General features: G+C 54.0%; 1 protein-coding gene across 4 annotated transcripts in view; it reads right to left on the bottom strand.

Moving 5' to 3' along the window:
- Window positions 1-853: 853 nt before the first annotated feature.
- KAZN (kazrin, periplakin interacting protein) overlaps window positions 854-27433 on the bottom strand; it is a 185413-nt gene continuing 158833 nt past the window's right edge. For 2 of the 4 annotated variants that reach the window (XM_035557514.2, XM_050714885.1), the window contains 7 exons: window positions 11594-11785; window positions 6133-6269; window positions 5093-5263; window positions 4364-4553; window positions 3535-3665; window positions 3390-3440; window positions 854-2718 (listed from right to left, as the gene is read on the bottom strand). In XM_035557514.2, the coding sequence (XP_035413407.1) occupies window positions 2551-2718; window positions 3390-3440; window positions 3535-3665; window positions 4364-4553; window positions 5093-5263; window positions 6133-6269; window positions 11594-11785 (1040 nt within the window). In that variant the 3' untranslated portion in view covers window positions 854-2550. Of the gene's footprint in view, window positions 2719-3389; window positions 3441-3534; window positions 3666-4363; window positions 4554-5092; window positions 5264-6132; window positions 6270-11593; window positions 11786-16596; window positions 16762-17886; window positions 17986-27433 lie in introns of those variants that run through there. The other 2 variants (XM_050714884.1, XM_035557515.2) reach the window with 2 other exon arrangements.

Here is a 27433-nt window from a genome sequence, read left to right as displayed (position 1 = left end):
CTGGGAGCAACAGGGACGTGGGCACGCTGCCACTGACCGCAGGCACTGCAGGCTTTTAGGGCCGTGGCTTGACTTTGGCCTCACTGCCGTGCTGCAGGTTAAGGACATCAACAAATATTTGAGGGAAACAGCTCTATGTGTGGCAGCCTTGGCCACAGTCTGCACTAGGCTTATCTCCTCACAGGTACACCTCAATAATGGGTTTTATTCCCATTAACACCCTATTACCATGTTAGTTAACGGAGCTGGAGAGCCAGCTGGCATCGAATGCCTTTTTATTTTTTTTTCCCCTTCTTTCAATTGCTTGAAACACCCTTCAGGCTGTGGCTGGGGGCTGGCACAAGCCACCAAAGCCAGGGATCAAGCCACAAAAAAGCTTTTTTATGTCCCAGCAGTTCTCTTGCCGTTCTGATGCTTTCCATCCTCCAGCCCCAAAAGCCAGCAGGCACCCAACGCTAGCAGAATATGGGGAAATACCTGGTCCCAACTTCGCCCTTCATTTGCAGAACCCGACCCCAAATCCCTCCAGATTTGGGGCGGAAAACAACCGTAAGACAATGCGTTTTGCTCCCGTTTGGCATCGAGGCCAAATCCAAAGCGAGATGGGGACGGCATCATGGCTGGGGTGCGCTGGGGTGCCCCAGGGTGCAGGACACCCCCACCCCAAAACTGCTGGGATCCCCCCCAGCCCAGTTCTCACCAATTTTGCCCCCACCCTCCCACGACCCATTCGCCCCCCCCCACCCCCCATATCAGCCCCCAGTCTCCACCTGGCACAGGCAGGTCGGCAAGGAATTACACCACAGGGAGCTCCTCCATACTTTAAAATAAGCTTTATTTAGATTTTTTATAATTTTTTTATTTTTTTTTTATATTTGCATCCATGCCTTCAAGGATCCTCCCCCACTCACGGGGGGAAAAAGTTAAATCTAATGTTACCCATAATCCATATGCTATTTCTCGAAGTTCTCTTTTAAATAAATCATCCTCTTAGTCGTTTTTTTATTTTTTTTTAGAATTATTTCCTAATTTACAAAAAAAAAAAAAGCTGAAATGCAAAGGAAACTACTTGATAACAAGGAGATTGCTCGTCTGTTTTGTTGGTTGAGAGTTTAAATTAGAAAAACGCAAAGAGAGGGAAAAGAAACAAACAAACCAACAACAAAAAAGACAAATGTATAAAAAATGCTTTTCTGCAGAGACAGAGGCCACCGGGCCCACCCCCAGCACCGCCACGGCCCCCCCGCATCATCACGTTAGGGGGAATACAGAGCACGAGGGCAGCTGCAGGTCAGCTCCTGGGATTTAAGACAAAATATCCCCCTTAGAAACAGGGCGTGCGTTATCGGCATTAAGAAAAATAATACACTATCGTAGCGTTATTAAATAATCTTCATACATTTTTTAAGAGCTTCAAATTATATCGTAAGCGTTAAAGCATAAGGTACTTGTCGTAAGCAGAGCGCGGCGCGTGTTAGTGGTGGTTGGGGGGGGGGAAGTGGCTGACGGCAGGGTGATTTTGGGGCGTTTTGAGCAGATTTTGGAGCGTGAGCTCCGCGGCCGTACCCAGCGCCCCGGCGACAATAATGCCCCAAAAACCAGGGCTGCCCCACGATGCCGCCTGCCCCCGGCTCCGAGCTTGCGCCGCTTCCCCCCAGTTTTAGTTCCAGCAAAGGGCGAGCACCCCAAATCTGGGAAAAACAAAGCAGGGAAAAGCCTTATTTCCCAGAAAACGTTGAGGTTGCTTTTTTTTTTTTTTTTTTGTGTGTTTTTTTTTCCAAGGCGTTAAGTGCTCTCGCAGCCGGGACGAGGATGCTCACGGCCGTCCGACCGCGCTGGTCCCCGGTCCCCATCCACATCCTCCCGCCCGCGGGCAGCGCCCCAGGACAGTACAGTACAAAGAGCCCCCTCCTCCTCCCCCAGCCCTCCCCACCAACATGGAAAAATATAAAACCCCCCCCAAAATTTCTGCAATAATTTAGTTAGAATAGCTCCTCTCTGGGTTTGTGCAAATAAATTAAAACAACACAAGGAAAGGGAAAACACTTATTCCAGACCGGCAGGCGTTACGACGAGCCTGGGTGCTGCCTCCTCGGATTTTGGCCAGGGGGACGTCACGGCGAATGTGATTTTGGTGGTTTTTTGTTTATTTTTTTTAGTCCCTTTCTTTTTTAAGGTCTCTTAAGACGGCAGGGTCCCCCTCTCCAAGGCGGGTTCCAGAGGCTCCGGAAAACAGCGGTTTCGGACAAGAGACGTCACAAGCACAAAGTGCACAAGATTCCCATTATTTACAGACACGCAGCAGTCCTTCAAGTTTCAAGTTTCATCAAAAGAAGGAGGGGAGAACAAAAAAAAAATGAAAAAATAATAAAAATCCCAAAACGACAAAAACCGAAGCGACGGACAAAGAAGGAAGAGTTACTGGAATGCAAAAATAAAATAATAATAATAAAAAAAAAGGAATAAAAGGGTGTGGAGGGAACGAAATTACAACACGACAGCAGGGGTATGCACACGCAGGGTGGGGGGGATGTACAGCGGCGCTCGGGGTCACCAGTCCGCATCCTCCTCGATGTAGTAGTCGGGGGCCGTGCCGTCGAAGAGCCCGGGGTCGAGGGACTTGCGCTGCTTGCCCCGGGCAAACACCCGCGAGATGGAGCCGAAGCCCATTTTCTCCTTCTTCTTTTTCCGTTTTTGGTCCTCCAGGTCTTCCAGAGACTGCAAAGGGAACAGGGCGCGGGGAAACGGGCGGTGAGCTGCGGGAAGGCAGCGCTGAGCTGGGCTCTTTTTGGGGTTTTGCTTCTGAGTTTGGCGCTGATCCCCCTGCCCGTGGCAAATATGAGCCTCTTTGGGCTTAAAGCATGCTTTGGAGGTGCCAGCACCTCCCTGCCCGGGCTGAGTAGTCCTGATCCCCAGAACGGTGCTGGTCCCAAGTAATAACGAGGTGCAGACCCAAAGAAGAGTTCCTGAAATGCTGCATCTGAAGTCACGGGGAAATCTTGCTGCCCCTCGCCCCATGTTACCGGGAATTTGGCTTTTAAAGCAATCATTGCTACACAGGGATGGCCACAGCAAGGCTCTGCTTACATCTCTTGCATGAGTACCCCAGCTTTGGGGGGCAAAATAAATAACGTAATGCGACCTAGGCTGTGCCCTACTGAAATTGAGGCTGTGCTGGGCTCAGAACACAGCCAGCACCTTAGCTGGATTTGGGGACAAATCATTGCAGTCTGGGACAGCCCAGACTTAAAATTCCCAACAAGTTTTTTTATTTTTATTTTTTAAAACCCGAAGCGTGCGGTCTGAAATTGCTGCCTCCAAGCACCCCCCCAACCACTCCCCAGTGAAGGGCTCTGGGGTTTTTTGGCACAGGGGGTTTGGTGCCCTACCTGTACAATGGGGTTGTGCAAGTTCTTCTGTACCGGTCCGGGGCTGTCCCCCTGCAGCAGGAGGGGACAGAGGGCATTGAAACAGCGGGAACGCAGCACGGGGACCCCACAAGGACACCCCCCCCTAACGCCCCCCCAGACTTACGTTGCAGAGCGAGTGCGTCCGATGCCGGGGTGAGTTGATGTCACTCGGCGTGGACGAGCGGTCCCCTTCTGCCGCCGATGCGTCGGAGATGATGGACGGCTGCCGGGAGTGGCAGGGGCTCACCCGGACCGCTGCGAGACAGGGGAGGCAGCAGGGGGTCAGCAGCATCCCCCCAGGAGGGAGGCAGAGCTCAGGCACAGACCTGCGTCTGTGCAACCTCTAACTCCCCGTGCAAAAGCCGAGACCTCACGCGAGCGCTGTCCCCCCGTGCAAAACTCCAGCACCACCTGTGCTAAAGCTCAGATCCCATTCAAATCCCCAGCACCACCTCAGCAAAACCCCAGCTTGCCGTGCAAAACCTAAACCCAGGCACAACCCAAGCAGTCCCTATGCAAAAACCCAGATCCTATTCAACACCCCAGCACGCCCCGCTAAAAACCCCAACCTGCTGTACGAAACTTAAACCCGTGCAAAACCCAGGTACCCTCCATGCAAAAACCCAGACGCTACTCAAAACCCCAGCATCCCCCATGCAAAACCCCGGCATGCTGTGTAAAACCCAAACCTGTGCAAAACCCTAAACCCGTGCAAAACCCTAAACCTGTGGGAAACCCAAACCTCTGCAAAACCCAAGTACCAACCATGCAAGACCCAGCCCACTCTGCCAAACTTTGGATGCGACTGACAATACTCATCTGGTGAGCAGATTTCCACCCTAACCAAGGCAGCCACGGCCGTGCAGGGCTCAGCAAGCTCAGCAGCTCCCGCTGCGGATTTCACCCCAGGACCCCCCCCCCAGGATTTGAGTGCCCAGGTCTCGGGGTCTCACCTTGCCGGTCGGCCGAGTGCTGGGGGTGCGAGTGGTAGAGGGTCTGCTGGCTCTGCCGGATGGCGGCCGTCAGCGGCAGGTCGGCCTGCAGCACCCACTCCTGGTTGCCGTTCAGCACCGTCTCGCCCGGCATGGCCAAGGAGTGGCGCTTGGGGACGTCCTTGGTCAGCGTGGCCAGGGACTGCTTGGCCTGGGGAGGACACGGCGGAGGGGGGCAGAAAAACAGAGACGTCTCCTGGAGCTGCAGGAGCAGCAGCAACGCGTGGCGCAAAACCCACCCTGCCCTTTGCAGGTGAACGGCCAAATCCCTGCAGCAAGGACACTCAGCTCTTTTCCATCCATGTTTTTTCTTTTCCTGCTAGTATTGCCACAACACAGTGATCGTAGTCAATGCTATGTGCAGGTGTCACGGCGCTGGGGCCAACATTTATCCCCGATACTCACGGTGGTATATAATATACCCCCTGTGATACTGCAACAAAAGCTTCGATGCAGCATCGCGGCTCAAACGCAGCGCAGCAGCACTGCTGCAAACACCCTGGTGCAATACTGCAACGAACACGGAACCTCATCAAAACTCCCCGGGGTCTCCAAGCCCTCGAGCTGCTGAGCTGAGAGCCCGCAGCAGTGCACAGGGCTGACCCTCGGCCGCTCGGATGCTTCTGCAGCTCGAGCCCGCGGCCACGCCAGGGCATGGGCGGGTGATGTGGGAGCAGGGGCTGAGCTCACCATGGCCAGCTCGGCCTCCAGCTCCTTCATGCGGTTGTCTTTCAGGTCGAGCTGGGAGCGCAGGGCGCTGGCGTGGTCCGTCGCCTCCTTGGCTTGCCGCCGCAGCTCCCACTTCTCCCTCTCCAGCAGGTCTTTCTCCTTCGCCAGGGCTTTCACTGCGTCCTCGCTCTCCTACAGCGAGCCGGGGAAGCCGTCGGGATGGGGGGAACGGCCAGAAGACACCCCCCAGCTCTCCCCCACAGGCACTGGCAACCCCGTGCCCTGAAATGAGATGCCCGCTCCCCAAAACAGGGTGCCTGCACTGTGCCCGAAAGCTGAAGACTTACGCCAGCACCTCGACCCAACTATTTGCTTCTCCTGCAGTGCCCCTTCGCGTTGGAAATTGCAAGGGATTTCTTATAGAAGGGGAAAAATGTCCCTCAGGCTCTCCCCGGCCTACCCCAAGCTGGCTGCAAGTGCTGCTCCTTAAGCACCAGCCTTCAAAAATAGCAAATTTCTCCCCTTGCATGGAAAAAAGCCCAGAATAGCCGCCTGAGCTGGTTTCCCACGCTCGCTCGCACTGGTGGACGGCTCCACGCAGGCAAACCATGAGCACAACAGGAAACTGTGCCTATACCCCCCGGCTTTCTGTCCATAAAACATCCAGAAAAATGCTATTTATAATCAAGCAACGTGCTATGGTTTGTGCGGTTGACAAGCTCCTAACCTTACGGGCCCCACGTAAAGCACGTCCTCGGAAACGAGCTGCCTTAGGGTTTCAGCCAGCAAAAAAAGACTGGATAAAAGCAAAACCCTCCCCAAAAAAGCCCCACCTGAGCTTTGAAAACCAGCTCAGCTAATTACAATCTCTGGCCTGATTCGTTTATCATTGCTAAGTGATAAAGCCTCCTCCCTTTCTTCACCATTCCCCTGCTGCAGGGTCTGAACCGCAGCAGGGAAGTTGCTCGCCGTTTGCAAGGGGTTAAGCCCCATTTTGCTGCTTTTTTCCCCCAGTGCAATAAAAGAAAACCCGAAGGCCTCACGCCAGCGCCCAGCCTCACTTTCCGGTGCTGCTCGTAGTTGCGGATGAAGTCGCGGAGCTGCTCCTCGCGGCTCTCCAGCGTGGCGTAGAGCTGCTGCATCTGGCTCACCAGGTCCGTCTTCTCGGCTTTCAAGCGCTTGCGGTCAGCTTTCATGGCTGGGGGGAGAGAGCACTGGGGTTAAAACAGGCACCGGGCTCCCCCTCCAGCACCTTTGTTTCACAAGGACCCAGCAGCGAAGCCCCCAGCTCCCTCCCCACGTCTCGGTGGATCCCCCGCCCCACCAAAAACCAGCACGGGGAGCAGTGCTGCCTGCTCGGGGCTTCACACCCAGCAGCAGCAAGACCCAAAGCTCCCGAAGCAGAGATTTTTGGAGGACACCATGCAACCCAAGGACTGGTGGTGGGTCCATCCCTGGCAGCCTGCTCTGCGTGGGATGCGCCGAGCAGAGCGAATCCTTCACACTCTGCCCCTACCAGCTCCTCCGACCCCCAAAACGGAGTCGTTTTGAGCAGAGGTGCTCATCGCCAGCTTTGCAGCCACGGTAAATTCATGCTAATGCCCAGGTCTGACGTTGCATCATTTAGGAGCCTGAGGACAGCAGTAAACTCCAACTCTGCTTGAGAACTGCTCCCCAAAGTGCTTAAAAACTGCTGGGGCTGTGATTATTCTGGTGCTTCGTCCTTGTAGCACATGCTCCAAACCATGCCCCAAAAGCATCATGGGGCACCCATGAAAAAAAGAGATCTGGGAGCAAAACTGGTGCTGCAGTGTCAGGGTTTAGCCCAGAAAAACACTTTTCCTGGCTAAATAAACCCAGGCGGCTGAATTTAGCAGCGAGGATTAAGATTTTTCCCCATTTCTGTCTATTTTGATGGGTAAACTCTCACCGGGCACATTTCTACGAGGAGCAAGCAAACACGAGGGGAAACCATCGAACGCCTCGGGGGGAGCTGCGGGTGCCCATCGTGCCCGATGCCTCCAGCCCGCGCCTCGGCACCGCGGCAGAAACCCAGGTTCCTGCTGCAGACCCAGCCCTCCCCACCCCAACGGCAGGCAGCTGAGCAATCGGGCTGCAAGACCGAGTGAAAAGCAATAAAAAAAAGGCTCCGCGTGCCTTTTGGCCCTGAGAAAGCAGGAAGTTATTAAACACCCTTTGACCCTGCAGCGGTCATCGCCCTCGCTGCTTCACAAGCAGGCGAACTCTGCAAGGTGTCCCTTTGTAGAAAAAAAATCTGAACCCAAACAAACACAGAAGCCACCTGAAAATCTGCCAGAGGCTGCACAGGCACACGTGAAATGCCAGCAAAATCCCTTCTGGACGCCTTTGCAAGGAGGTGCTGCTTCCCCTTGTTTGCCAGCAGCCAAGGCTGCTGCAATCGCACTGCAGCCCCATCCCCATGCGCGGGTTTTTCTTGATTTACCTGACCCCACGAGCAGCATTTTCACCCCTGTTCTGCCCCAGAGCATCCTCCCCTTCCCGTAATTAGCCGCTTCATCTCGGGATGCTAGCTGGCTCTACACCATCCATTTCTTCCCAAATGCAGCCGGGGCTGGGGACGCTGCACCTTCCCAAATCCGGGCTCCAGCAGGAGCCACCTCTTCTCTCCAAGCTGCGCCGTGTCCTCCCTATGTCCCCAAGTCCCCCTGGGTCCCCCCGTCCATGGGGCTGTGTTTCACGGTGCTGCCAGACACGGAGCAGCCCCTTTGCCGGGCTGGTTTCCCCATCAGCACAACTGTTCGTGGTTCCTCGGCGTGGCATGAGGCTGTTCGCTACGAGAAAAATATGAAGACTCCCCAGAGCAGGGCTGGCTTCTTCCCCAGGCAGGAGAATTCCCTCCAGCATCCCCCTCCAGCCTAACAGAATTCCTCCGAGCAGCTTCGCTCAAATATTTGAGGGCTCAAAACTTCACAGGAAGGGGAAGTTCCCCCAAAACCAGGCAGGCGAGAGAAGGGGCTGGCGAGACGCCCGCAGACCAAACCCCTCCGGTTTCGAGCCCTTCACCACCCCGCCACACACATCCGTACATATTTCATTTCCTCAAGGAAAACGAGAGGCTCTTAGAAAAGCTGAATTCAGATTTGCACTCTCTGAAGCTGAAGGTGACAAAAGGCTCCCACCAAACTTAATTAAAGAGCCGGTACCCCACAGCACACAGCCTGCTTCCATTAGTGGAAGCATTCAGAGTCCTTAAAGATTTATGGGAAACTCTTCCACTCCTGCACCACCACCAACAAAACCAAGAAAACTACAAAAAAACCATTCAGAAGTATTATGAGGAGACAAGTACTCGGTCTCTCAAGGTCTGATATCCGCTGAGCAGAGCTAACCTGAAGCCCCGTGGATGCTCGCTGTGGGTGTCCTGCTGCTCCTGCCCTGCCCCTCCAAAAGCAATGGGGAAAAAAGAGGTGGAAAAGGTTTCTGGTCGAACACCTCTCTTCTGGGGTCAGCCAAGCTGCACCGGCACAGCGAGTGGGCCCAAGGACAGTTCCACATCCGTTTCAGTTCGTATTTGAGAGATTTGCTAAAATAAACTCTCTTATTTTCCACTCACATTAGCACTACTCGCCCTCCTCCAGAGCCAATGAGCTCCTAAGCTTAAAAAAAGATTTATCGGGCATTTGAGAACTTCATTCCCAACCCGTCTGATAGGAAATTAATCGAAAGAGGCAGGAGAAAAATAGAAAGTTATGCAAAAGCGAGCCGGGCTGCCAGCAGCTCCGTACCTCCTTGGCAAATGAGCCCGGGTAATTATGCAGGATCGGTCGGGCTCTCACAGCACGTCCCCTGTCCGTGCAGGCATCGCATTTTCGGACAGAGCCCATCCAACCGAAAATGCCACCCCCATCACCCTCTGAGTGCAGCTTGGTGCCCGTAGCTCGTCCCTCCGACGCCCAACCTGCACGGCACGGCACGGCCAAAATTGCCGCGGCTGCAACGATGCCGCCACCCCTGGGCCACTTTCTGGCCTCTTTGGGATGGAAATTAGCCAACGGGTGCTAAAAAGAGACATTTCCCCTCCAAAAACGACGGTTTTTAATAACTAGTGTCTTCCCTTTCAACATTAAAATTCTAATCTTGGATGAAGAGATGACGAGCCATGGCACCACCTAGCCCAGGTTCGCTTGGAGAGCCTTCGGATGGTAATTTGGGTTTGGTACCTCGGGAACGTGGTAACGGAGGAAAAAATGGCCAGCTCTGCACAGGAGGGACAAGCAACACCGTCCCGTCACGTTAACTTTCACTTAATTTCTCCTGTTTCCCCATCCCGACCATGAAATTCAATGTTGTCACCGTGACCAAGCCATAAAATCAGGCAACCCCGCGCAGGGCTGGCAGCGCCGCCCCTCGCTCCGGAATGAAATTCGGGCTCGCAGCACCTCCGGGTGCCCCGTCTCCCATTTCTTTGCTACCTCCCCAAAGGAGCACACGGAAGGGTTTTGCAGCAGCTCTGTGCCACCGGGGGACAGAGCTCGGAGCCACCAGCAGGGGATGGAGGCCACCAGGCTGCGAACCCCCCGTGGAGGGGACGTTGTGCCGGATTTGTGCCGGTTCATGCTCCCAGAGGAGGAGAGGAGGACATGACGAAGCACAAGAGGATTTCATTTTGGACATTAGAGAGAAAAAAAAGGTGCAAGCGATGGAATTAGCCCAGAGGAAGGAGCAATAAAACAAAACCCCGGTCCGAGCTGCTCCAGCACATCCTGTGCCACGTCAGATCCAACCCGTCCTGCGCCGGGGCGCTATAAATATAGATCTGCTCCCCGCAGGAAGGGCTCGGTGGTGGGGGGGACGCATTTCAGCACCAAGGCGGCTTCATCCAGTCCTCTCCACGGCAAAACCAAACCCTTGCGGAGACTCCGGGGCGCTGCAGGGGCTGCCGCAGAGGCTGGAGCCTCCCCTTCCCTCCTGCCGCCTGCCCGGCACTTCCCGGCGCGTCGCCAGCCACCGGCACGGATTTCCCTATCGCTTCCCCAGCGCTTCCCCACTAGCGACGCGGCCGCCCGGGAGGATGCTGCGGCCCCAGAGGCCTGGCCTCCGCCTGGATCCTGAGCCATGGAGAAGCCCGGCCAGGTTTGCAGCAGCTCCTGAACCTGCAACCATCGGTTCCCCAGTTGGCAACGCCGGCGGATGCGTTTTTTCACGGTTTCTGCCCTTTTTTCCCTTCCATTTCTCGCCGCGTTTCTCTCCATGGGAAGGAAAAGAAGTTTCTGCCCAGCTCGCGGGGATAGATCCAGCACTGGCAGCTTCTCCAAGTGAGGGGGAAGCTTTCCAGCGTGGGAGGGGAGGGAAGCAGCAGTGGTTTAACACCACTTCTTGTTCCACCACCGGGCCCCCCCCATCCTATCCATCACAACTCCAGGAAAGTCCTGGAAAAGAAATCCCAGCAGGCCAGTAAAAGACCAATAAAAAAATATACAAATATTCTTTAAACACTCCTGATTCTCAAGCCAATCTCATTTTTTTCTGCACTGTCCTCTGCAGAAGTGTGTATAACCTTCTTAAATGACTTTTTTTTTTTTCAAATAGTCTTAAATCCATCCTGCTTTTGCATATTTTTGCATTTATCAGCACTTCTGCCTGGACCGAGGCTTCTCTAATAAAGATTTTTTTTCCCCGAGTGTGCTGTTCTAAACCCAGAGCATTTCCTGCTGCTGGAGACTGAGCCAGTGGAGTGGGGGAAAGCTCCTTGCTCACGCACACCCGGCAGCACTTTGCATTTTTATTTTTTTGTGCAAAACTATCAATCCTTCAGATTTCTCTGCCCTGACACCCGATTTTGCATGGACTGTGGAAAAAACAGCTTACAAGAAACATCTGCAAGCCCCATAACATGGCAGAAAATTCAAAAAAGGGCCAATTCTCATTAATTTGCACATCCCCAAAGAGCAACAACACAAAAAGACAGATGGACCGGGGTGATTCCTGCCCCCCCAAATCCCAAATCCCACACCCAAACCCAGCCCCATGCAGTGCACCCACCCTGGGTACATCACCCTGCTGTACTTCTTTCCAGTTTATTCAGCAGGAAGAGGTTTTATGGGGAGGAAAACCTATGCCATGAGGTTTTGCCCTGCACAACCCATCACCGGGGTGTGCAGCGAGCTCTCCCCGCGGGAGGATGCACGAAGCACACATGCATTGCCTGGAGCCCTGCTGCTCCCCTCCTAAAGGGTCCAAGGAGCTCCAATCCGAACCAAGCCCGTCCCGCAACATTTTCCAGCTGTGTTTCGGCTCCATTTTCCTCTCTGTTTAGCAGCAGAGCTTTGCAACGCCACGAGCACTGCGTGCTCCCGATTCCCCAACCTCGGCAGGGCAGCGCGAGGATGCTCGGGGAGCATCCCTCGTATCCAACACCCCCCCTTGCACCACCTCACCCAAATACGAGGGATGCCTTGTCCTTTCCTCATTAACTAACTTGCGGTGATGCTCTGGGGTTCCGGGAAGTCTGGAAAAAAGCCCCGCTGGGGCAGCCCTTACCCTGCAGAGCCTCCTTGGCGCGCGCCAGCTCCTGCTCCTTCTGTGCCAGCTGCACCTTGAGCTCGGTGGCCGAGAGCACCTCGGGGGACTTGGTGCCGTGCGTCTCCTCCAGGTCTTTCGACAGCATCTCCTTCATTTGCCGGAGCAGGTGGACCTCCTCCTGCAGCTGGGCCACCTCTTCTCGCAGCAGCGCTGGGGGAGAGGGAAAACAACGCCGGCATGTCAGTGCCGCCTGCTCAGGACCCAGCCACGGGTAACAGCAACAAGTCACACTACGTAGCAATAAACAGCAGTGCAGGGTGGTAAATAACATAATTAGTAAGAGGTCAGAGGATCATTTAGGTTGGAAAAGACCTCCGAGATCATCAGTCCAACCGTCCAAGCAACGATAAGTAATAACAAAAATCAAGAAACTTCTCCTCATCCAAACCGCCTGAAAAATCTGAAATCCAAATAATTCCCGAGGTGCACCAAAATGTTCAAACCACAGGAGGAGGAGCCACTGGAGCTGCTGTCTCACAGGGACGGGTGCTTGCGTGGCCAAGGAGCTCTGCAGCATTGCCCTGTGCTCGGGGTGCATTTAGGAAAACCCAACACCTGCTGCGGGGCTGGGAAGGGGAAGGCGACGCTTCCACGCATTGCTCCACACCGCCAATTTTGCAGATTTCCCATTTTTCCCAATTTGCCCAGCAAAGCCGCTGCTTTTGTGAGCATCTCGGCACGTCCCAGCCCGCGTTCGGGGACGGCCGGGTGCCATTCTTGGGTGCTTTTCCCTCATTTCCACGCTGTACCCACAGCCCTCTTTTCCCCTTCCCATCTTCTCCCTGGCCCATTCGAGCCAGATGTTGCCACTCAAACCCATTCGCGCGAGCACACGAGCAGCCTGCCTGTGCTTTTCCACTTCCTGTTGCTCAATCGCCTTCTTTGAAAAAGAAAATTAACTTGATTTGTCCTTCCACATAAGCAAAAAACCTCCCCTGGGTGAACCAACCACCAGCAATAGCGTAAATGGCGATTTCTGCCAGTTTTCCCCCAGGACAGCAGCATGCTCGGGGACGGTGCTTCCGAATAACTGCACCGCGGCTCCCCAAACCGCGGCAGCAGACTGCAACCCAAAGCCTGTGCTAAAAAGAAACCCCAGCATGCATGTTACAGTTCCTGGGAAAAAAAAAAAAAAAAAAGATTATAAATATTATATATAAATATAAAAATACGTATCAATCTAAAAAAAATAAATCGATATTCTCTCTCCACTCAGCTGTGTTTTGGTCCCTTCCCTGCCACCTCTCAGCCAGTCCAGGCACAAAATATAGTTTTTTTTTGTGTTTTTTTTTTTTTTTAGTTTATTTCTAGAAGAAATGGACTAAGCGACCCCCTACCTGCGTGGCTGCTTCCCACCCTCCCAAAAGGTGGAAGAAAAACTGGAGGAAAAACCCAAATTGCCCAGGGCCAGGGCTGGGGCAAGCCCCCGGGACTGCTGCACCCCAACGTGGTGCCCGGGTCCCTTCGGTGCCCGAGCCAGCAGCTGCTCTGGAAAGGCATAAAATCTGGTTTGCATACTTGAAATGCTTCCCTTATGAAAACTGGCAAGGCCTCGTTCTGTAAATTATTTAGCAATAAAGTCACTAACGAGGAACATTCGAGCTCCGGGCTGGGGATTTCATTAAAGTCCAAAGTGCTTTCTTGAAATCCTTGCAAAAAGGTTGAATAAATACGCGTCCGAGGAGCTTGGCTCAGCTCTGCCCGTGTTCCCGTTTCCCAAGGGGCTGGAGAAATCCCGATTTTTGGCCTCCAGCGTGCAGGAAACCGGGGGAAACGCAAGGGGCAGGGCTCAGACTGGGGGTGCGCAGGGAGTGCTCTGGGGGCGCATTTCTGAGACCGTGCCACCGAGCGCCTTCGTTGCACGTCGGCGGGTGAGGACAGGCACCGAGGGGACAGGACACGGGAGCGGGACGCACGTGGGTGCTGGCAAGGATCTGCAGCAAGCCGCTCACCTCCCCAAAATCCCCCCGAAAATCTCATTTTGCTTGCACGACCAACCCTGCAGCCTTGCTGCCCTGGGCACGAGGCTCGCTTGTGCAACCCCACAAACCCATGGATCACCTTTAATTCCTTTCCCCCCCCACCCCGACTCATTTTCACCTTCAGTTTGGCTTTTTTCTTGCCCCGAGAGCCACGGTTGGCAGTTCCCTGGCAAATGATTAACCGCAGAGCAGGGAGCGCAGGGCAGGGCAGGGAGTGCAACGCAGCCACCTCGGGACCCCCCTGCGCCTTAATTCCCAGCTCAGGTCGCTTTGGTGCCCACCACATCCTCACGCCGACCACAGCAACCACAGCCCCACAGACAGAGGTGAAAACTTCTGCAGAAATTAAAATGAAGGCCCACAACCAGCTGCAGGTCCAACGAACGCAACAAATACGCGAGACCGAACCCGTGAAGCACACGCGGGCTTCACTGAGCTGCTGGTCTCGTGCAAGCAGCCTAACTTCCCTTGCTTTTCAATTTTACCTGGAAACTATTTTATCTATTTTCTAACTTATTGAAAACTTTAAAAACTATATTTTAATGTTAAAGAGGTGATTTTTCTACAGAGCTGCACAGTCAGATCGGCTTGAGAGAACGAGCCTGAACCGCGGTGAGGACGTTTCACCAAAGACACCGGCTCTGTATTATCGGTATACATCCACGGGGAAAAGCACAGCCCAAAAATCCAAGGTTTGAGGGGCAAAATCCTGGCATCTTGCTCTGCTCAAACAGCACCAGACACGCCAGGAGCTGCTTCAACCCCTGGAGAAGTCTCATCCTCCTCCCTGCCTCCTGGCGCTGCCTCTGCTGCTGAAGCCAGAGACAGGCTTAAAGGCAATAACCCGCCATGCTGATCCCAGAAAGGTTTTTAAAGGTTTTTCTTGGGGTGAAACAAGCCAGAGTTTCATGTAGGTAGTGTGGGCTACGGCATGCCCTCCTCTCATCAAGTCTCCTTAAGAAAATGCTTAAGGAAAAAAATATAGAGTGCATTAAGAGAGTGACTAGATGTGAGAGGGACGCTGCAGCTCGGGGTTGGAACAGGACAAAAGCAGGACCAGCACGGTGCTGGGCCAGGCCTCAGCACCTAAAGCAACACCCCGGGCCCCAAAAGGTGCCGCTTCCCGGCAGTGCTGAGCAATCTCCTTGGGAAAGTCCCAATAACGGGGAAAATAAGGCCAATTCTTTGGGAACCTCGACTCAGCCCCTACACCCCTGCAGGGATTTTGGAATTGTGCAAAAATGGCCACAAAAAAAAATATCCACGGCTCCAGCCCCAGCCCCGCTGCTGCTAGCGCGAAGCCGATGTGGCTTGCGTTGCTCTTTTAACCCAAACCCGCTCATATTCAACCCAAAGGTGCTCGGGTTTTGGTGGGGGGGGGCTCGCAGCGATGCTCACGTCCCCGCAGCATCTGCAAAGTGGATTTGGGGCGGCGGCAGCCCCCACGCACAAATCCTACCCCTTGCAAAACGCCCCGAGCAAAAAGCTGCCGCAACGCACTTTCCTCTGCCTTTTCATTCATTTTTTTCCTCCTCCTTTGTTTGCTTTAAGCCCTTTTTATTTTTTGGGGTGGTTTTGTCCCTCCTTGTAACGGGGTGCTGCAATTACCAGCAGGAGCTCCCCTCCTCCAGCCCGCAGCTTTCAGAGCTGCCACAAACGGGCAGCTTGTGAAATTAATGCAATTTAAACGTTTCCCAGACTAATTGATGAAAACTATCATTCACACCAAAATAATTGGCTGTTAATTATATTTTAGTTGATAGCATTAAACTTCCATGACACTGCCGGATCCTACATCCTTTATGCTTTGAGCACTGATTAGAGTTAATAGACAATGTAAATAATAGATTTTTTTCTTGAATTATTATTGTTTTTAAATTTTTTTGAAGCATCTGCAGCGAATACCTCTGCACAGCATTCGGAGCTGAGCTTTCCCCTCCAGCTCCTGCAAATCCCATCTCTGGCTGCTCTGGAGCAGATCCCCAGGACACGGAGCCTTTTCCTGGCCCCGTACCAGGCACCAATTGCAGAACATCCACTTAAAAGATTTTTTTCCCCATGTAACTCATCCGACGCGACCGCTACACACGTGCCTTTGCCATCAGAGGGCATCTATTAAAAAGGACTGCAACGGGTTTTCTTGCAGCGGGGTTTACGGTGGCACGGTTCATATCTCGGGTGGGAGCTGCTTTTTCCCCATTTCTGCCATTTTCACCATTTTTCACCATCAGATCCATGCCCACGGAGGGCACGGGGTGACACTCATCCCCTCCTGCCTCCCGCACAGCCTTGGCCCAGTGGTTGTATATTTGTGTTTATAATATACTTATAAAAACATGCCTCTCTCTATAGACACACACACATACACATCTCCCTCCTGGGACACAGGGATCACAGGATAAAGAGCAATATTAGACAAAAAATAAGGATTTAAGCCCCAGGGATGCGTCCGGCTCATCCCCGACCAAGCACCCCACCAGTTCGGAGAGCTGAGCAGCTCTGGTTTGGAGCCGGACTTCTGGGTACCTGAGGCAGGTTCACCCCAAACCCTCCAAGCACCACGGGGAACGTCGGCGTTCCCCCTCTTGGTGCATCCCAACGGGCAGCAAATCGGGGGAGAACCTACCTGCAAAGTTACCAGGTACCCCCAAACCTCCCCAAAATACATTTGTCAGAGGGAGCAGAAGGCTGAGCGCCTCGGGACAAGCTGAAATCCCGACACACGCAGGGCTGGGAGGGGAGGGCGGGGGGGGGTTCGGGGCTTTCAGGGTCGGTTTGGGAGCAACGGGGCCGCGACCTCGGTGGCACCGCGGTGACACCCCCGTAAGCGTCCGCGCACCCCAGAGGGCGCGCTTGCGGGTGGCTTTTTGTTCCTTTCGCACATTAAAAAAAAATATTAAAATAATATATATTTTTAAAAAAAATATTAAAAAAATAAGTTAAAAGTTAAGTTGGAGCTCCTCCCTCCAGCCCCCTTACCCGCAGGGGCCAGGCCGGGACGCATCCTGCCCCGCGCGTCCCTGCCGCCTGCTGCCACCATCCCTCGCCGTGGCCACGGAGACGCGCACGGGGCCGCCGCCGTCGCCGCTCCCCGCTCCTCCTGCTCCGACTTCATGGCGCCCGCTGCCCCGTCGCCACCGCCGCCGCCACCGCCTCCCCGCCGCGGCTCCCGGCCCTGATGTCACGCCGGAGGAGTGGCCTGGCCCGGGAGTGAACTGCCAGGAACCGAAAGGCGGCGGAAACAATCCCCGGGGCCGGCCGCCGTGGGGAAACTGAGGCACGTGGAGGCACCGCCTTCCTCATCCCCCACCCCATGTTACACCCCCGTGACCCCGTGTCCTTCACGTCCCCTCAAAGCAGAGCTTCTCTCTCCGCTCACCCACGCTGCCGGAGGGATGCGGGGCAGGCGGAGGCACCCCGGGGTGCTCCTTGCTGCAGGCCGGGGGCTGGGAATGTTTTGGGACAGCGCTGCCACACGCGGCGCCCTTCCCCTGGCTCTGCCAAAAAATCACACAAAGGCTGCAAAACCTGGATGTGGGGAAGCTGAGGCACAACCCTGAGAGGCAGCCTTGTGATGGGTGCGAGCGGATGGACAAAAAACGGTGAGACCACGGGGGTGAAAGGCAGCCGGGACCCCTGGTGGGCTTCATTTCCCCTCCCATTTGACGCTGCGCAAAGCCAGCAGTGTGAGGACAAGCGGGCGCTGCTGGCAGGTGACAGGGGATGGAGCAAGGTGCAGGGGGATGTCCCCAGGCCAGGGTGTGTCCCAAGTCCCCAAGCACCCAGGAGCGGGTGCTCCACACCCAGGGAGCCCGTGAGTAAGCCGGGAGGAAGGTTCGGGCTCGTGGGCTCGCCCTCGTTGTGGCTTTGCTTGGCCAAGCCCCCTTCCTCACCCGCAGCACCCGCAGTGCTTTGAGCGATGCCACCCGCGGGGGGTTCCCTGCTCGCTTCCTCCTTAAAACCCCTCTGCAAGGCATGCGGACAGTGGGTCTTGCACCCCGGGCTGTGCAACCAGCACCCACGCAAGCGAGACTGGGGTAAAAGCTGGGATTCCTTAGGGAAATGGCACGAAACCAGGCACAAGCTGGCAGCTTGGGCTCAATCTCTCTTGGAGGGGCTGCTTCAAATTTAATCTCAGCCCAGGAGGATGATGCACGGGCTGTAGCACGCTCGACGGCATCCCCCGCACGCGGCCACCCTGCGGGCATTCCCTCTTTGCCCTGCCACGACCCTGCAGCTGGAAAGGCGATGGGAAAACCAAACCCAAACCTCGCCTTCTGCTTCTGCGAAGCTTCCCCCCGTGTGGCTGCAGGGTGCTGCTGCCTTCGCTGCATGCCCATCTCCCCGGGCAGGGCTGCAGGACCGGCAGCTGCGGGAGGGGAGGAAGCAGCAGCCGGAGGCTGGATTTTTGTCCATTGAGTCACTTCCCGCAGATTCCAGGCAAGGGGCCGGGCTCTTTCTCCCCGTGTCCAGCGGGGAAAATCGCTGCGTGCCCTGTGCAACCTCCAGGAGCCCCGTGCCTCTGACCTCCACGAGCCCCATGCCTCCAACCTCCAACCTCCAGGAGCCCCGTGCCTCCGACCTCCACGAGCCCCATGCCTCCAACCTCCAACCTCCAGGAGCCCCGTGCCTCCAGTTTTCCCAGCCGGAGGTCTGCCAATGTTCGAACCGTTCCTGGGTGCAGAAGCAAGCCACCCTTGGGAGACCACCACCAAACCTCCCAATTCCTTCAAGGCTGGACCAAATCCTCCTCTTCCCCCCCAAAAAAAACCTCCAACAGAAGCAGGGGAACAAGTTGGGGTCACAAAGTGCTTCAAGGCCAGCATCGGCACCCCAAAAGGCGCTGTGCTCACCGAAACACCCAACAGCAGCTGGAGGATAATGAAACCCAGCCTCAGCATGTGGATCTAGGTAGGGCTGGCACGGGAAAACCCAGCTCCGGTTTCGGTTTCTCTTCCCGTTGGATTACGCCGTCATAAAAAAATGCATCGAGGAGATGTTTCAAAACAGAGCAGCTTTCTCTCTTTTTTTTTTTTCCCTTTTTTTTTTTTTTCTGGCAGCTTTTAGGAAGGCCAAGACCTCGATAATCAATAAATGTTGATTTTCCCCTTCTTAAAAATAACATCATCCAGGGAGGACAAATGCTGGGGTGCTGCCTCCCAAGGATGCTCTGATTTGGTGCTACTTCCTCAACTCATCACACTTTTTTTTTTTCCTTTTTCTTTTTTTTTTATCATCAGAATTATGGTTGTTGTCACAGAATTTTATGCCTAACGACTTCTGGCATCCTTAGGATGTTTTCATTCAGATGCTAAAACGATGTAATGAGACTGAGATAATGGCCTGCAAAAATAAACGATACAGATCAAAATAGATGGGATTTGGTTAAAAAAAAAACAGAAAAGAAAAGAAAACAAATACAAATTATCCATCTTAATTAGCAATCAGACAGTATGCAGGGAAAAAAGACAGAAAAAAAAAAGATGCATCCTTGGGAATTTCTCTTGCAAGTTTTTTGTGCCATGGATCTCAGCAGGACATCCACCCCACGGGGACACACCGTGCTGCATCACCATGCTGCATTTGTACTTGGCAGTCACTCTGGGACAACTCTATCGAGTTTTCAGTATTTGCTTAAATGGAGATTATTAACAACCCGTGGCCTCCAGACTGGCAAAAAGCTCATCCCAGCTTCGCAACAAACTTTGCGTCTGCTGCAGGGAGCGAAATGCAGGTTCTCCGGCAGCCTTGAAGCCCTTGGAATTGATATTTTCCTTTTAAAAATAAATGCTGAGACGGGGGGAAGCACACTTAATATAGATTCAGCATAATTCTGGGCTTTACATTATTCATCAAACCTTGCCCTGTGCTGTGCTGCAGCGCATACATTTCCATACATGATGGCAACGAAATCGCACGACTCCTGCAAAGCCGCGATAAAGCGTCCGCTCCGGCTGCTACAGCAGCGTGCTCGACGGGCCGCCGCTAATTAGCGGCGCGTAATTAAGTTCCTGTACATCGAGGTGCTGCTACACAGCAGCTCCCCAGCTCCTGCGGGTATCTGCTGGAGTTTCGGAGCACCTCGCCCGTTTCGCAGACGGGCACCGCTGTGCACGCACGGCCAGCGTCCCCTAGGGCACAGGGCAGGGGACCGGCTGCACGTTGGGGACTAGCAGAAGGGGACACCCACCCCGAGAGGTTAATAATGTCCAGATATGCAAAAAACATGCTCCCATTCCTAAAAGCACCTGTCTGATTTGCATCCTCAGTCGCACGCATGATTTTAATGGTGCTGAAGGTAGACTGCGAGTGCAGACGCTGTCTTTATGCACCAGACGCTGCTGCCTTTTTAAAAATTGTTTTTATTTTTCAAAGCAACCCTTCGGCTTCAGCTGAGCGCTTCTAGCGATCCCTCTTGGTTAACCACTCCAACAGTATATGCTTATTGGGAGCCTAGCACGGAAAAGCCTTTTGGACACCACCAGCCCCTACAATTTGGGGGTGATGCACAGTGGTCGGGTGCGGAGCTGGATGCGTGCATCAGGCCAGCACCGTCCCCTGCCCCCAGGAGGGCCAGCGAGGCACAAAACCAGTGGCAACTCCAGCCCAGGTTGGCTTAGGGCAGTGTTTAACTGGGAGCCACGCACCTGCGTCCCGTTTCGACGCTTTGTAGGAACAACACAGGATGCAAATGTATATTCACACGTGCAGCTCACAAACAAGGAGTCGTGAGGTCTGTACGTCTGTAACAAAACCCACAAACCAACCTTAAAAAAGGTAAATTAATCCAAAGTTCAAGGAAAATTCTCCTCTCCAGGACGGAATAAAACAAAACACCTTGGCAGAGAGGGCAGGCCTGTAGCGCTAACACGACACCCAAGTGCAGCAGGCACTCGTCCCATTCCTTACCCATGGAATATTTACAAATCAATCAAAGGCAATTCATCAGCTGGAGGAAGACGGGTTAACGAAGAAAAGCGATTAGCTGGCAGCACGCAGACAGGGCTCCTCCGGGGAGGAACCACTGTGGCTGGATCCTCCTCTGCAAAGCCTCTTAGCTCCACTAAGAAACTAAATTTCCAAGGGGCGACCTGAATAATTAAGAGCAAGAGTTAATGGCTCGGGCAAACAGCTTTGGAAAAGCCGCCGCGTTACGCAGCACGGCCACAAAAGCACCTGCGAGAGAAGCCGGGGACCGAGGGGCCGCATCCTGCACCCCAGGCAGCGATGGAGCCAGGGCGCACCGAGCTGGCGATGCTGGTGCTGCTTTTTCCATCCCAATCCTTCCACTCCAAAGGGGAAATCCCAGAGGATTGGCAGCGCTCCCCTTCCTACCTGTTTCACGGTCACGGAAGGTGCCAAACCCAGGGTTTCATGCAGCTCAATCTTTTATGCCGCATCCGACTGCAATGAAACTGCAACACCCCACGTGCCAGGCAAAGACCAAAGTGACCCCAAACTGGTAGCAGCGGGCTGCAAACGGGGAGCCAAACCCCGACAGCTCCCCAGAATTGAGGCTATTTCAGAAAAGCACCTATTGAAGACAGTAAGAGGTGTTGGGGGTGTGCCCAGCTGGTTCGTATGCCTGCACCGAGACAGAAAAAAAGCCCTTTAAAGCTCTGAGCGCTGCAGTTGGTGCCTGCCCGGAATTAAGTAACGCGCTAGATTGCAAAGTTAATAAAAGTGACAGGCTTTTATTAATAGTCGCTCACGTCGCGCTGCTCGGAGCTGGCAGGCAGCAGCTCCGCCAAACTTATCAGCACTTCGCACCAGGCCAAGCCTGGGCTCGGAAAATCTGAAAAAAAAATAAAATAAAATGAAAAAGGAGCAGAAGCCACGGAGGACACACACCAAAGCAAGAGCTCGGCCTCGGCGCGTGGTGCAGAAGCGGTCAAAAATTGCATCCCTGAGAACGAGAGCATGCAAGGAAGCACAGAAACACAGCTAAGCAGAGGAAAAAAACCCTCTTTTTTTAAAAAAAATTCCCAACTAAATGAGGCAAAACCACAATGATTTCTGAAGGAAACGGTGCTCTGAGGTGTTTTATCACGGTTTGCAGAGCTCCAGCGCTGCGCCTCCTTCTGCAACCTAACCTCCGGCGAGGACACAAAACTGCAGGGAAATGCAGCATCTCCCCCAGTGCTGGACCCCCCACGGCCGGCCAAGGCTGGCTTACGCCCTGTTTAACGTCCCTTTGCATGGGATGGAGCAATGATCGCCACGGGGCACGCACAATTCCTGCCCTCACTGGCACAGCCCAGCGGCACCGCTGGTGAGAGCAGTCAAGGGAGAAGGAGAAAAAGAGAGAAGGTTCCTGGGACAGGATGTGCAGCAAGAGGAGCTGCCAGCTTCTGTCACTGCAGCACAACCCTGTGGTGTTGGTTGGCTTCGGGGTCTTCTTTTTCCCCTCCCGAGCTTCAATCTGAAGTCAACTCCTGAAAATCCCCGCTTTCAGCTCAAAGGTTTGCGCTCCTCTGTCGGTACTGAAGAGAGTTCTTCATGCTCCCCCTCGAAGCAAAGCAGAAGGAACCCCGATCTCACCCAAACTGACTCCCCAGCTGCAGCACGGCGCGGGGATTTTGGCTCCCGGCTTCACCTCCCCTCTTCCCAAACTGTTTTTGACCGGCTAGGGTTGGAAACCGAGGACAGCAATGAGGAGCCCTAGGAGAAAGGAGCCCAAGAAGCACTCAGGAAGCACTCGTATCGACTCAAACATGACCGAGGATAATAACTGAAACCCGTGTTCCCAACGCATTACTCGAGCAAAGAAAATAAAAGTAAAAATCAAAAAAAATCCTGGTATTATCCTTGCAGAAAGCTTCACCTCGTGCACCTGCCTTCGCAGGCAGCCTGCTCCCGGGCACCTCCCCAGCACCAATATTGTTGTACCAGGGAGACGAGGCCAAGAACAACAGAAACAGCCAACGCAACGTGGGGATTTGGGAGGAGAAATCAACAGACGAGAGAATGCAATGCATCCGACTCGGCGCAAGCAGGATCGGGCTCATTTATGTATTTATTTATAAGCACATCGATGCGACAGGCACAGGGGCTCTGCAAGGGAGCCGTGCTGCGCTGCAGATCAGCACACACCGAAATGCTAAAAAAGCCTTTTAAATGTATTTATTTTATTATTTTTTGGGGGTGAGATTCACCCTCGCACCACAGTCCCTGCGGGATTACAAATATTTGATGCCATCTGAAAGGAAAACAAAACCGTCCCGAAATGACAACTGAGAGGGAAACAATCTGGGCTTCGCCGGGGAAGTTTTAACCTCCAAAATCTGTCTCGAAATTCCGGGTGCGATTTCTGCAGGCGAGGGAGGAGGAAAACACAACACAAACGGTGCCTGCTTCTGTGTCAGAGTGGCAATTTTAGACGGAATTTTAAAAATAGCATCGCTCCATTAGAGTTAATGCTATTCAGATAGAAAGTGCAAAGACAAGTGATGAGCCCAGGCGGATCCCCGACGATAATCAAATCCCTCACGGCACTGATAGCGGGGGCTGCCTGCAGCCCTTGTTTTGCTTTTATTGGGCAAGAAAGAGGAGCAAGGAGTCACCAAAGAGCCTCCTTAATAAGCCAGCCTGCCCACTGCATCCAGTACAAGCAGCTCAGCGAGCTAAGAGCAAACCCTTGGTGAGCTCTGCACTGAGCTTACAAATTGAAAAAAAAAAAAGAAGTTCTCTAAAAAGAAGTCATCTCCCCAGCCCGTCACTCGAAAGCCCCCCGGTGGTTGCGTTTAACAGAAATCTGCATTTTCCCCCCAAAACAAAGGGCTCTGACACCTGCAGTCCCAAACTCACCCGCTCCCATGCCACCAAGGGGTCACAGACACACAGACACCTCGTGTTCACCCACGTGCCCCATTTTGTTACCTTTTTAAGCACCTGTGCCCGGATATCGCTAGATTTTACAACCATTCAATGGCTTTTTAGCAGGATCTGCAGCCACGTGTCCGTAAAATACTGAATTAAACACACAAAACATTTTTTTTTTTTACATTCTGTTTAGAGGCAGCTACGTAACGGTGCCACGGCAGAGGTCCTCAGTGTTCCCAACAGCCTTGGTGAACCACGGGGGCTGTTTCCATGCAAATGCGAATTAAAAGCCTAAATTTTAGATACCCACATTTTACTTATTTATTTATTTTTCTAAGCCAATAACCAGTGCCTGTTTTGAAGCAGCGGTGTGGGGCAAAAGGAGAAGCTGTGCTTTGAGCCCACGGAGCCCGCCAGCCTCCCATGGCAGCAGGGTCAAGCAATGACCGTGGCGGCTTTTATACACGGGGACGTTTTCATTGAAGTTATTTGAAGTTAAAACCGTGGTTTTATTTAACACATGACGCAGGGAAAAGGGGGGAAAAAGAGCACGTGTTCATAAAAAAAGGGAGGCGTTTGCCAGAGCTGATTGAGCACAGGGATTATGTTCCACCACCTCCCTCCCCTCCACCACAGCCCCACAACACCCCCTTAGCGAGCCAGAATTGCTCCTCCTCAGCCGAAACCCTGCAAGGACGGAGACCTTTATACCCGCAGAACAACAAGGCGTTCCACGTCCTCGCAGTACCAGGCCCCAAAAGGACGCAGGAGCCCCAGTGGTGCATGCACGGCCTTAAAACCCACCCGCTCAGCATCCCCTTGGCATTCGGTACTGCTGCCCAAACCCCTGCGGGCTGGATCAAGGGGATCCAACCCCAGCGTGGCCGAATTCAGTTCCACTTCATCGAAGCACCATCGGCTGCCCCGAATGAGGATCACACCAAAACCCGTTTGAGGAACGCCGCAGCCCCAGGCTTCCAGCTCCGACGTCTCGCAGCGAGGAGTTTCCCTCGCTGTGTGTAACGGTTTGTGCATCCTCTGGCAACTGCGCCGCCATCAGCAAACACAATCTGTGCCTCTGCCTCGCTCATTTCTTTGCCAAGTGCAGCAGAGAGGAGTATTTTCTCCGCCGTGAGACAAACCCCGCAGGCTTTGCATCCTGGTGTGAGCCGGGCGAAGTTTGGCTGAAGTTTTGGCTCATTCCGGCACACAACGAACTGAACAAATCCCGGGGGGGGGGGGCTGGAGAGCTCAGTGCGGGACCCGGGGGAGGATTTGGGGACTGGGTTCCCAGAAACCAGACAAAATTGAGCTGTACGCCTGACCTGCCAGCTGAGGAGGCTCTGAATACACGTGGGAAGGGACGTGCAAGGAGAGGACCTGCCAAGGTGCACAGCACCCCCAGCACGCTTAAAAGACCTCATTTTTTTTTTTCCCTAAATGTTGCATTTGATTTTTGTTTTTATTTTTTTCCTGCTCCCTGGCAAGGTTTTCTTTGCTGCCACTCCAGCCAAAAGGCACGAGAAAGGGAGATGCTGGAGGGGATTGTGAATACCTGAGCGTTACGGAAAAAAACCTATGCCAAGGATGGGAAAAAAAAGTCATTTTTCCTTACGGGCACCCTGGGGCTCCTAGAGGGAGGAGGAAGGAGGATTTATTTCCCCGTTCGCATCCATGCAAACCCTGCGACTGTGCAGGTAGTGTGCCAGGAGATGTGCCCAGCACTGGGACCGCTCACCTTGGGGGACATCTCCAGCAGATACCAAAGGGCTCAGCGGGATTTCCAGAAGCCCCTAAGCTGGTTAGGTGCCTAAACCCCTTTGAATTTAGCCGCCTTCGTGAATCCCAGCTTTATCAGCGTCGTTAGCCACTTAAACACATCCCCATCCTGTTGCCGTCCACTGCCAGCCGCAGGTGCAAAAGCGGGGCAGGGCGCCTTGGTTTTGGGGCCAAGCGAGCAGGCACCAACCTGCACGGCTCCTCTGCAGAAACGGGGGGAAACAGTGCACCCCGGGCTGCCTGCGTTTGGGTACGTCTGGTGTTTTGTTTTTTCCACCCTTCTCAGTTTATCGCTGCGAGCACTGCGATGAAGGGGAGATCGCTATCTACAAAGCCTCTTTGAAACAAGCAGCGAGGGAAAAATGTGCGTGCCTCTCCTCCTGCCTCACACCGGCCGCTGCAGCAGGGGAGAAACGTTCAGAGCACAACGGGCAGAGCAAGGGAGAGGCGCTAAAGCCGCCTGCATGCAGCGGGCAGCGGTCTGGGGACTCGGGCAGCGCTCCGGGGGCTCGGGCAGCACAATTTTCGGAGGCGCCCGGTGCTCCAGCTGCTGCTCAGAGGATGCCCAGCTGCAAATCCAGTCGTGGGCACTGCCCAGCCCTCCCTGCAGATCTCCACTCTGCAAACCCAGTTTGATTTTTGCGCTTGGAGGATGCAGGAGGCAGATGCAAGGGGTGCTGTGTGGGCTTTTGTTTCCCCACACAAAACCAAATCACCCTGCATGCTGGAAACCTGCTCGTTCTCCCGCAAGCCTCCCCGATAAGCTGGGAAGGAACAGGTCCGGGCGAGTCAGGCTGCTATCGCATCAAATGCACGTTAATTGCTGATAATTTCCGCCCGCCCGGCACATCCAAGCGAAAACCCAAGGAGTTCACACCAAGGGGCTGCAGCAGCCGGAGCACACAGCTCTGACGCTCACGGGCAGCTCCTCCAAAAGCACCACAAGACAGAGCAGAACTTGACCCCTTCGCATTTTGGGATGCTGTGCCAAAGGGGTCCGTCCATTTCGGGGTGCTGCACCAGCTCCCATCACTGCCTGCTGGAGCCGTGCCGCGGTTCGTGCCCTGCTCGGTCCTGCTGGGGGCAGGATGCCACCACCCCAGGAGGTGACATTTCAAGCAAAAGCGCCAGCACGCCCTCAGACAGAGCCCAGAGGCTGGTTTTTGCTGCTCCATCCCTTTGGCTGGGGAGCAGGCATGAGAGAAACAGGCACAGGGCTGAGCCGCCACAGTGACCAGGCACGGCTCGAGAAGTGGGGTTGGGGAATGAACGCCCCAGACCACCAACGGAGGAGCTGCCAGAGGCCTGAACGGTGTCACGATTCATTCGGGAAAAAAGCCAAATTCATGGGATAACTTTATTCCCCGTGATTAATCTGTACTTGCACCATCAAACTGCTCAACGCTCTGCATCTTGCTGAGGTCTCTGTCTTCTCCCCCCACCTGCAGCAGGGCTTTTGGGGGATTTGTCACCGGCACCATCAGGGAGGTTTCTGGTTTCGGGGGCCCTGCGTCCCCGCGTCAGGACAAACCAAGCAAGGATTGCCAAAAAACAAAGGGGCAGAAACCAAAAAACCCATCAGCTGCTCCCACCAGGCACCATCGTCGGCAGAAAATTAATCAAGAGCAGCACCAGCAGATCGATCGCCATCGGAGCTGCCCATCAGCACGCGGCAAATCCATCACGGCCTTCCCCAAATTGAACCCAGGACGTGTTTTAATAATAATAATAAATGGGCATTACGCACAAAGAGTCGATGTCCCAGGGAAAATCGGGATTCCGGCCCCCGGCCTTGCACCATATGCCAGCCTCCCTGGGTTTTCTTTGCACGCTCGGAGCCGCCTTCACCTGCCAGCCGCACCTTTCTGCCGTGATTGTGCTGGCAGGTGGGGAAGGCAGCCCGTAATTCAGCCCGGCGTCATTCAAATATTCCCCTGGGAGCGCCAGAAAAAAAAAAAAAAAAGCCAAAAAAAACCCAACCCATCCGCAGAGATCTTGGCTTTGAGCTGCCCATGAAAGGAGGGCTTTGTGCTCAGGGAGCACCGTGTGTGTCTCGGGGCTGGGTATCGGAGTCTCATCTGATGGGCGCTTTCATCGTAACCCTTAAAAACAAGACTCCACAAACAGCATCTTTGTTTTCCCTCACCTGCCCAATTGTTCCTTTCCCCCTTGTTTTGCTGTATCAAAATAAACAGACGCGCACCACCCATTGATT

The sequence above is a fragment of the Cygnus atratus genome, chromosome 21 (genome assembly GCF_013377495.2).
Source record: "Cygnus atratus isolate AKBS03 ecotype Queensland, Australia chromosome 21, CAtr_DNAZoo_HiC_assembly, whole genome shotgun sequence".
Classification (NCBI taxonomy): domain Eukaryota; kingdom Metazoa; phylum Chordata; class Aves; order Anseriformes; family Anatidae; genus Cygnus; species Cygnus atratus.
The sequence above is the reverse complement of the archived record's forward strand: the minus strand, read 5'-3'. Positions and strand labels throughout refer to the sequence as shown.